The 10,546-nt window shown below is 65.5% G+C and overlaps 1 protein-coding gene across 2 annotated transcripts; it reads right to left on the bottom strand.

The window, feature by feature from the left end:
- Nucleotides 1-1,151: 1,151 nt before the first annotated feature.
- On the bottom strand, nucleotides 1,152-10,500 carry ANAPC2 (anaphase promoting complex subunit 2). 2 transcript variants are annotated; one of them, XM_055399265.2, is made up of 13 exons: nucleotides 10,342-10,500; nucleotides 9,480-10,102; nucleotides 8,227-8,359; nucleotides 7,285-7,459; nucleotides 6,842-6,961; nucleotides 6,481-6,598; nucleotides 5,704-5,885; nucleotides 5,186-5,327; nucleotides 4,793-4,868; nucleotides 4,516-4,719; nucleotides 1,974-2,103; nucleotides 1,552-1,787; nucleotides 1,152-1,418 (listed from the first exon to the last, which is right to left on the bottom strand). In XM_055399265.2, exons 1-13 carry the CDS (start codon nucleotides 10,447-10,449, stop codon nucleotides 1,206-1,208), a joined length of 2,460 nt encoding a protein of 819 aa, XP_055255240.2. In that variant the 5' UTR covers nucleotides 10,450-10,500; the 3' UTR covers nucleotides 1,152-1,205. The 2 variants fall into 2 exon arrangements, with proteins under 2 accessions (XP_055255240.2, XP_088697118.1); XM_088840992.1 differs by having other exon boundaries at nucleotides 9,603-10,102.
- Between the last annotated feature and the right edge of the window lie 46 nt (nucleotides 10,501-10,546).

The raw sequence follows: 10,546 nt of genomic DNA, 5'->3' as shown, positions 1-10,546 counted from the left end.
AGGAGTCCCAGAGAGAGCTCCTGGTGGCCCAGTAGTCAGGACTCCGGGTGCTCCTGCCATGGCTGGGGTTCAGTCCCTGGTCGAGGAATCCAGACCCCAGACGACCCTTGGTGTGGCCAAAAATTAGAGAAGAGCCCTGGAAGCAGGAACCAGCACTGGGGCCCTCGAGCAGAACAGGACAGGTGGGGGCGCTGGGGCCTACACTGAGGGAGCCAGGGGGATCTGGGGCCCGGGGACGCCCTGCAAAAGGTGGGGGGCAGTGGAGACACTTGTCCCGAAGGGACCTTTGTCACCTGGGGAGGCAGTGCCACCAGGCTTGAGTCCAGCCAGACAAGCTGGGTGAGTGAAGGTTGGGCCATGGTGCCCGTGGCGCCCAGCACAGCTTGAAGGCCTCGGGCCTGGCACCAAAACCCACCCCACCACCTCCTGGGAGCTGGGGCGAGGCGAGGGCTGGGCCCCCAGAGCGGCTGGACAGGGCCTAGTGAGCAGCCCTGCGGGTGGCTGGCTCCCTGGGCCTGGCCTCTACTGTGGGGAACAGCCAGGCCCCCAGGTGCCCCCGACCACACCTCAGGGGCGTGGGAGGGGTGGGTCTTTCAGGAAGCACGCCTCACTGTCAGCCCCCAACACTGACTGCTAGACCACTGCGGGGACGCAGGCAGCCCCTCGTGTTGCAGACGTGAGGGGCCGCCTGTCTGCCCACCCGCCTCACACATTCTGACGCACCTCAAACATTCTGGCCGTAGGAGGAGCCCTGGGGCTCTCAGCCCAGCACTAGGGGGCTGGACCCTCAGGCCGGGTAGGAGGGAGGGGGACCTGAGGAGCTCTCTCAAAGGCCAGAGGAGTGAGGCCACGGCTGGGGCCTCTGGGGCGGAGATCCAGGAGACTGTTTCCCAGGCGGCTGGCCCCCTCACTGACCGGAGCCACGAGCCTGACGTAGGTCTTCACTGGCCACGGTGACCGGACACTCACGTGCCAGAGCTCCTCCGTGCCTGGAGCCCACACAGGTGTGCAGCCACCTGCTGGGGGGGACCCGCTCTTCCTGGCTGCAGGGAGGCCAGTGTGCAGAACCGGAGGACAAACCCAGGGTCGGTGGCGCGGGGAGGGCCTGAGCACGCGTCCCTGGAACCACAGAGCCGACACGACACGGAGGATGAAGACCCATCTCTTTACTCGCGTTCTGGGGGCAGGCGGGGCCTGGCAGCGGCTCAGCCGCAGTTCTTGGGCAGGCGATAGACGCCGGCGGAAAAGACGAGCTGCTGGTCGCGCACCTTCCTCTGCAGGAAGCCCTGGAGCTCCTGCAGGTCGATCTCGGCCAGCGCGGGGCCGGTGACCACGAACATGCGCAGCATGCTGTAGATGCGCTCCAGCGACAGGCTCTCCAGGTTGGTCAGCATGGCCTGGATGTACGTCCAGAAGAGCTGGGGGAACAGCCGCTGTCAGGCCGCCCCGCTGCACGCCCCGCCCCCGCGGTCACGCCGCCCCGCCCCCAGCCCCGCCCCCGCGGTCACACCGCCCCGTCCCCAGCCCCGCCCCCGCGGGCGGGCCGCGCACCAGCAGCTCCTCCTCCTTCTGGTCGGCCTGCGAGGCCAGGCCCGAGTCGCTCTCGTCGTCGCTGTCGACCAGCACCATGCTGTCCCGGTCCTGCGGCCGCTCCTCCTCCACCACCGAGAAGGTGCCGGCTGGCTCCTCGCGCAGCACGCCCTGCTGCAGCCACACGGACAGGCGGCGCCGCAGCAGCGCGGCCGGCATCTTCACAGCCTCGCTCAGCTCCTCCAGGCTCCAGCTGGCTGCGGGCAGGCGGCGGGCCGTGGGCGTGGGCGGGCTCCGCTGTGCCCCTCACCGCCCAGCTCTGCAGGGTGGGCAGAGCCTGGGGGCGGGGAGCCGCCCGGGCCCGCCCACCCTCCTCGGGAGGCGGGGCGTGCCCTCCTGGGGGCGTGGCCGGGGTCGGGGTGGGGCGCGGCCGGGGAGCTCACCTTGGTCCTGGAAATACAGCAAGACCACAGCCTGCACGGGGGTTACTGCCACGGACAGGGTGCGGTCAGCCAGCTCCACGTCCATTGTCACCAAGCCCAGGGTGTGCTTCCAGCTGAGCGTCCGCATGGCCTGGGGAAGACAGGGTCAGCGCGGGCTGTTCGGCGGGTCCCGCAAGACCAGGCTTTACAACCCGGGAGCAGGCAGGGAAGGGCTCCCGTCCCCAACTGCCGGGTGGCAGCTGCAGTGGCGGCCAAACGAGCACCCGGTGGGGTTCCAGTTACCTCCCCTCAGCCAGCAGCACCCAACAGCCAGGCCACCGTGTCCCCACGAGACACGCCCATTTCTTGATCCCAGGACCCCAGAATGTGACCTGACCTGCGGATGTCGGTAGGGAAGACGAAATCTGGGAGCTCACGGGCCCTAACCTCATAGACCGGGGTACCTGTCAGAGGGTGGGTGGCGGGCAGACACGGGAAGCAGAGGGGAGCTGGAAAATGGGGGAGGGACTCGCCTGCAGCCTCCAGGAGGCCCGCAGCCCTGCCCCACGCTCCACCGCAGACCCAGCCTGCAGGGACAGGAGCAGGTCCTACCACTCTGCCACCTGGGGAGTGGGCTTTGTCACGGCCACCGCGGAAGGGCGGTGGACTTCAGCGCGGGTGAAGCGAGCTGCTGGAGCAGGCACCTTTCCCAGAAACGCGGCTGTGGCTGTGGCGCTGGGGGAGGGGGGGACTTGGAACGTTCTGAGCTGCATGCTCGTGAAAGCCGGGGTTGCCCTGGGGAGACCACCAAGAGAAACACGACCCAAAGGCCCTTCCGGTGAGGCCTGTCTCAGCGCCACCGGAAATGACTGCAAGGCGCCCGCTGAAGGAGCGGCAGAGACGAGCTCCACTGAGGCGCGCAGGGCTGGGGGGAGATTCCCAGGTGAAGTGTGGGAGGCACAGCCTGCAGCTTCCTCACTGCTTGTGTGAATCGAGGGGGAAACCGGGGAGGACCGGCGAGCCCAAAGGAGCACACCACGCCACGTCCTCTGCAGACAGAGCCCACGCAGCCCGAAAGGTGAGCTGTATCAAAGCCACATCAACCAGCAGCATCCCGGGACCAGCACTGGGGGCCCAGGAGAGGCGTGGGCGCCCCAGTCCGGGCACTGGATGCTGAGACCTGCATGGACGCCCACAGGCTTAGCCCTCAGCAGCAGGGCAGGGCCGCTGGCCTGGGTCCCTAAAGGCAGCTCATTAAGGTGCGGTCACACGGAGCAGGGACTGGGGTCCTCGGAGGAAGAGGGAACTCTGCACACAGACACTGGGCGAGGCCGGGTGACACGAGCCGGGGTCAGAGTGACGCACCCACAGCCAGGAGCACCTGGAGCTTGGTCACCGCGAGGCCAGAGGATCCTCTCTCGCAGCGTGTGGAGGGGGCATGGCCCTGCTAACACCCTGACGTGTCTGCTGGCGTCACAGATGCTGCTACTGAGAAAACAGGTCTGTTGTGTTTGAGGCGCCTGTCTGTGGTCTTTGTTATGGCCGCCACCAGGGACACTCGCAGGGTGACTCTGGGCCAAGCGCCGCCCCAAGTCCTACAGCCCCCACAGCTCTGAAGGGGGCGTGACGCTGAAGTTCTCCATGGTTGGCAGGTGGCCGGGTCCTAACCAGGCGCTGCGGCTCCAAACCGTGACCTTTTCAACCCCAACTTGGGTCTGCAGAGGGGCAGCTGTGTGGCCAGCAGCAGAGGCCATGGCCACCCTCCTGTGTGCGGCACTGCCCTCGGGCAGGAGACCCGCTGGTGGGAGCAGAGGCCCCGTGGCACTGCCCCAGGGCTCCCCCAGGTGCTCCAGCACCCAGCTGGAGGATGGTTGTCTCACTGGGCGCACCAACCTGAGAATGTGGCTGTGTCTGAGTCTGCCTTCGGACCCAGGGGGATGCCCTGGAGGAAGCCAGCAGGGCCTCTCCTGACAAGTGCGCTGGGGCACAGAGGGAGGCTGGGGAGGGCCCCTCAGATGTCTTCAGTCAGGAAGGGGTGTGCAGGGCTGAGGTGGGGAGCACAGGCGGGCTCTGGAACCCTGCGCCCCACCGCCCCACCCCCAGCTCGGGAAGGAAGCCCCCAGGATCAGCTCTCCAGCACTGAGCCTCTCCCCACTTGGGACCTTGAGTCCTCAGCCTTAACAGCCGCACCCAGTCCGCCGTGGTGCCGGCTCGCAGCAAAGCCAGAGGAGCCACCGAACACCCCAAGAGAAGCCAGGAGACTCCCTGGAGACACCCATGGAGGGGACACAGTGGGTGTCCTGGGTCGAGCACGGCTGCCAGCCCCGGGTTCTGAGAACAAGCGGGTGGACGCTGCAGAGGCAGCTCAGGGTCAAGACTCGCGCCAGCACCGTCGGGCACAGCAGAGCGTAGAGAGTGCGCACATGTGCACAGACGGGCACGTACGCACAGAGGCGTGTGCACACGTGCACGTGGGTTCCTGGGAGAGCGCAGAGGGCGTGGACCCCAGAGCACAGGCGCAGGGCTGGCCCGAGGTGCCCCGGCCCCAGCAGCGCGGCCCTACCTTCAGTTTCTCGTATTTCCGGCAGTAGACCTCCAGGGCCTCCCTGATGGCCTCGGGGACCTCCAGCTTCTCGTCCTTGAAGGGTGGCCAGAACTCACTGGACAGGATGACGGCATAGACTCCGAAGGGCGGCTGCTCCTCGGCGGGCCGCTTCTCATCCTCCTCCCGGATGTTGGCGTTGATGCGGCGCGAGTCCGCCATGTCCTGGGGAGACGGGCCTCCTGAGGGTCTGGGCAGGGGCAGGGACCAGGTGGCTGCGTGGAGCCCGGGCGCCCACCTTGAGCATGACCTCACAGAAGTGCATTGGGGCCTCGCCAAAGCGCAGCTTCAGCAGCTCCACGTTGCGGATCTCCCTGCAAGAATGCATCTCTGAGCGGAGCAGCGCTCCCACCCCAGCCAGCCCCTGCAGGGCAACACCCACTGCCCTGCACCCCCATCCCCAGAGCAGGGACGTCCACAGTCCAGGAGGCCAAGCAGGAGCCCTAGGAGCAGCCACTCCAAGTTCTCGGGCTGTCCCCAGGCACCCGGGGCAGCAGTCGAGCACAGGCTGGTCCCTGCCGGGCCTGGAGACCATGCTCGTCTCTGCCATGCACTGGAGCTGACAGAGGACAGCTGTCCCAAGTCAGGGCCACGCCTCCCCTGGACGTGGGGGAGCCCCCGCAGGCCTCACCGCTCAGGGCTGAAGCTGAACTGGTGCAGCAGGCGGTCGGCCAGCAGCGAGCGGTACTCGTTGATGAAGAGGTCCTTGCTGCCGTAGATGCTGACCAGCAGGCTGATGATGTCCGAGGAGCGCCGCTTGGAGCTGGACTTCCCTGGAGGCCGGGCACACGAGTGCCTCAGACATGGAGGTGGTACCGTCTGCACCAAGCAGCCTGCCCACTGCACCCCTGCGTGAGGCCTGGCTCTGGGTCCCTGGTGTGGACGTGCAGAAACCTGCCCCTCCTCCAGCGGAAGCAGCAGGGCAGTAGGGCAGGGGGGAGGCAGGGCACCCCTTAGGGCTCTGATGGGGCCACCAACCACGTGGGCCCAGCTGGCCAGCGGAAGCACCCTGGGAAACCAGGCCAGGTTGGGCACGGACCAAGAAGCTCCTCAAGCTGGAGTACGTGCAGTGACAACCTGGAGGCCAGAGCTTCAACCCAGCTGGGCTCCCATATGACCCCAGGCCTCACAGGCCTGCCCAATGCTGACCTGGATCTGCGTCCACTGGGTCAGGGACCCAGTCCTCCGGCTCCCCAGAGTCGTCCTCGCTGTCCTGCCCGGTCTCCAGGCTCGCAGGGTCCGTCTTGGACAGCTCAACAGCCAAGTCCCCCGTCCCATCAGAGTCCCCGGTCAGCCCTGCCACGATCTGCCGCACAGTGTCCTCCCGCGTCCTGGTGGACACGAGCCCTTGCTGCCTGCTCCAGCTGACCCTGTGACCCCAGCGACCCCCGCAGGCAGCACCCACCAGTCACGTGCTAAAGGCAAGGCCATCAGACTCCACTGTCACCCCCCAAAATTAAAAAGCCACCGTTTCCTGCATCACGGGCTGGGATGACAAGACAGATCCGCACCGGGGCAGCAGAGCCAGGGGGCAGCAGGCTCAAGTCTCTACTGCTCCCCAAGGGGTCCTGGCTGGCTGCGCTCCCTGGCCAACAGTCAAGAGGCTCTGCTCCTCAGGATGAAAAGGCCAACACAAGACCCATCCTTCCCGTCAACCCTGGGCCAGCTCACAACGAGGCAAAGTTGAGCCTCTGTCTCTGTCTGTGCTGGCCTGGCCCTGGGCCTGCATATCGGTGTGGTGACCCTCGGCTGCAGGCCCACAGCCAGCACTGGCAAAAGGAAGGTGCCCAGCTTGGGCTGCCCAACCCGGGAGGACACCTGGTGCCCAGGGGACCACGTCCTTTCGCTTCACCAAGGCCTGCAAGGGGCTCAGCAGCACAAGTGGGGCGGGGGCCCTGAGGGTTCCCTCGGCCGCCCTGCGCTCACCGCAGGTACCGGCGAATGGGCTCACAGGCCACCTCCAGGACAACCATGGACGGGTCCAGCACGCGCAGCGCCTTGATGGCGGAGATGTACAGGGTGATGATGTCACATGTGTTCACGCCTGTGGTCGGGACAGGAGACCCCGAGCAACACAATGGCGTGGAGACAGACACCCCACCGGGTGACGTGCAGGCCCCGCTGTGACGCCACCCCCAGAGGCCCCGGGATCTGCCCCACCACCTGTACTGAGCGGGTGTGTTCTCACAGGGCGGGGCAGAACCCCGCCCCCAAGGGGTCTTAACCCCTCCCAGGCTCCCGGGTCTGGTCCCCGAGGGTGAAGGTGGGTGGGCCTGCAGGGCGGCACCTGGGTGGAGCAGCCGTGTCTCCAGGGCAGCCTTGAGGGACACGAGCAGCTGCGGCCTCTGGTCAGTCCTCTCCAGGCAGTACTTGAGGTCCTCCACAGCGGGCCTCGAGTCTGGGAAGTCTGTGGGGAAAGGCTGGTCCTGGCACATACACATGTGGTGTGCCCATGGAGGCCTGGAGGGTGAGCAGCCACACCTCCACAGGCCGCAGAGAGAGGCCCTGCGGGTGGCCTGGTGTGGCCCCTGTGCCCTCAGGGACCCGTACCCCTGAGTACAGCCACCCCGAGGGCAGATGGGCGGAGCAGAGCCCAAGGGCCAGTGCAGAGCAAGGGGGCAGACAGCGCCTCTCCTGCCCGATGCGGACACAGGGGTCTTGGGTGTCCCTGACCCCCGCCCCAGGCTGAGGGCAGAGGCGAGGGCAGGGGCTCCCAGGGGGCGGGCTGACCTCGGATGATACTGAAGAGCTCCTCGATGCGCAGGCCGGCGTAGATGCGGTAGAAGAATCTCTGCACGTGGCAGCGCCACCGGCGCAGCGTGGTGCCCGGCTCTGGGGACACAGGCCTGCTGGGGCCGTCCTGCAGGAACACCTTGCCCAGCCAGCCGACCACTCTCTCGATCCACTGTTGGGAGACCACAGGTGTGGGGCTCCAGGGGCCAAGCCCAGGGCAGAGGTACAGCTACCCGCCGCGGGTTGGGCCTTGGGAACCCCAGGCCACATGTCCAAGACCAAGAGCACAGTGGAATCAGCAGATGGGGGCCTGAAGGGGCCTCCCAGGGCCTCCCCCATGCACACCAGCCCCAGGCTGCATCTGAGTGGACGGACACACCCTGGGGACCGCGCACCCAGCCACCGGCAAGACGGCCCGGATAGTCTGCCGCCTGGGGACAGCACAGCTATCCCCGGGCCTCCAGGCATGCACTACACCCCACTGCAGGGGCCCTTGCCCTGAATGCCACCCCTACCCTCAGCATCGCAGCACACCCACATCCTCAGGAGACAAGAGGCAGGATGCAGCAGAGTGGGGCGGGTGGGAAGTGAGGTAGGCTCAGAGCCCCACAGTCGGGACCAGCTCTCCCACAACGCTGTGCAGCCCAGGGCAGCCCCCAGGCCATGCCCCAACAGCATGGACGCCCCAAGGCCCCTTGCTGGGACAGCCCAGACCTTGGAGCTGCCTCTGGCCATGTGACCCTGCAACATCACAGGTTCTTCCTCGCTGGTGCCAGGGTGGGCCCAGCCTCCACCCAGCACCAAGACAGCTTCTATCACCAGCAGCGTCCTGATTCACCCAGGTCACCACACTCTGCCCACGTCTAAAGCCAAGGCGTCTAGTCTGTTTTGCCATCAATCTCTTCTCTCATCCACGGGGGCGTGGTGGTGGGGCCTCACCTTGTGGAACTCACGCAGGAAGGAACGCTCGTACTCGCCCCGACAACGGTCTTCCATCCGCTCCCGGGTCACCTGGTGCAGGGTGCTGGTCACAGCCTCGGCGCTGACCCGCTCCAGCAGACTGAGCCTGTGCCTGGAGGAGAGCCCTGCCCATGGAGCATACAGTGCACGCACCCGCCCCACACCCTCAGCACAGCCTCCTGCAGCCCTCTCGCTGGGGCAAAACTGCACCGGGGAATTCAAAGCAAAGCCGCTGAGATGACAGAGCACCGGTAAGGCACCTCCTGCTCTCCCCAAAGGGTCAGCATCTCTAGCTACTGGGGCCAAGGCCTCGTCCACCTCCTTACAACGGCCCTAAAACAACAGCTGAAAGTGCCACTACTCTGACCGTGTAAACACAGCTGTAGCAGTCTCTGCTCCTCAGTGCTGATCCTGACCCACGGTGGCAGAAAACCCCAAGAGAACAAAGCTTCTGTGGAACACGCCACACCCTCAGTCCTGTGAGAAGACTCTGACAGTTGCATAGCTGCCACTTCACTCAAACTGAAAAATTCATCATAAAGGGCCACAGGACATCCCACGTGGTCAACAGGTTAAGAATCCTCCCAGTACAGACAATACAGGTTCAATTCCTGGTCGGGGAACTAAGTAAGATCCCACGTCATGGGGCAACTAAGCCCCCAGGCCGCAACTACTGAGCCCACATGCCACAAGTAGAGAGCAGTGCCACGGTCAAGGCACAACACAGCCAAATAAACAGTAGGAAAACAGGTATTTTATAAAAGTGAGCATCCACAGAGTCGGGGACCCTGACGGCAGGACCTGGGTCTGATGACAGAATCCTTCCCTCCTCAGAAGGCTAGAAGGCATCACTTTGCCCAGCACGCTGGTCTATTCTCTGACATGCTCTAGTGAGAAGAAACAGCAAGTGTACTTTTCTCAAACCCAAGACAAACGTCATTCCACTTCTGCAAGCCCATAGTAGGCACAGCCCGGGAAACTTAGAACCACGTAATCTTAGCGTAAGCAAAGTACAAACTCCTGAACCAAGGTGAGTGACAGATTCACCTACGGCAAGGACAAGACGTATAAACTCAGAGCACACACAGCCTGAGAACTCTTGGGAACCGGGGCAAGGGGCAGAGACCACCCCCAGCCAGCTCAGCAGCTCTCGGAAGGGGCCGGCTGGACCCAGAGGGGCAGACAGGAGCCAGGAAGGACAGGGACACAGGACATGCAGGCCGAGTACTCACAGGACCTGGCTGAGCTGCTGGAACTGCTCCAGCGCTTGGCGGCACCAGCACTGCTGCTTGTCGCTGCCGCACCCCGCGCACAGCGGGCTTTGCAGAAGGCGATAGTACCGGCGGCGGGCATACCTGCTGTCCAGCTCCCCTTCCAGTTCGGGATCTGTGCCTCCTTCCCCCTTTCTCTTACTCTGCATGTAAACTCTCAAGAAGCGCCCATAGAGGCGCTGGATCATCTCCTGAAAAGCTCTGGGAGTGGAAAAGAACAGGACGCCCCGCAACGTAGTGTGGACCTTTTCCCGAAGCCCCTGAGCACCGGTGCCCATCAGCAAGCCCAGGCGAGTCCATTTCTCCAGCAGCTCTAGACTACGCAGGTAGGGATCCAGGCGGCTCTCCAGCAGACCAAAAGCATCGAGGAGCAACAGAAGGCACTGGGGTTCGTCCGCACAGTTATCGCGCTGAGAGATGGCATTCCAGAACTCGAGGGAGATGTTGGCCTGCAGGTCGTTCTGCAGCACCTCTACGAACCACTCCTCCAGGACCGAGTGCAGACCGTGGCCCCTGAGCACCTCCACCGCCGCCCGGAGCTCCTCCTCTTTTGGAGGGACGGCACCGCTGGTCCGGGAGGACGCCTGCAGTACAGAAAACTCTGAGATAGGGCAGAGGCGGAGAGAGTGGAGACAGGTGAGGACAAGCGGGAAAGGGATAGCGCGGATGGAAGGCCACGGGAACCCCGCCGCCCTTCGTCGCAGGGACGCAGGCCCACGCGAGGGAAAGGCTGTGGAACACGGAGGGAAGCCAGGACGGGCGCCGGCGGACTCGGGGCCCCGGGCAGCCCGCGCCGGCCCGTCGCCCTCTTCTCGGGCCTCACCAGTCCCAGCGCGGCCGGAGGCACCAGCCCGGTGCTCACGGTGTTCCAGGCCGCCAGCAGCTCCTGCGCAGGCCCCGCGTCACGGCCCGCCTCCGCCGCCGCCGCCATCTGCGCCCAGCAGCCCTCGGAGCCTCTCGGCGAGGCGCGCCGCGATGACGCCGCGCTGGGCGCGCGCGCCGCGATGACGCACACGGGGCGCGGCGAG

This window comes from Moschus berezovskii, chromosome 11 (assembly GCF_049115385.1).
Source record: "Moschus berezovskii isolate FMDL1 chromosome 11, NW_MosBer_1.0, whole genome shotgun sequence".
Lineage (NCBI taxonomy): Eukaryota > Metazoa > Chordata > Mammalia > Artiodactyla > Moschidae > Moschus > Moschus berezovskii.
Note: the sequence above shows the minus strand (reverse complement) of the source record. Positions and strands in the feature narration are given on the sequence as shown.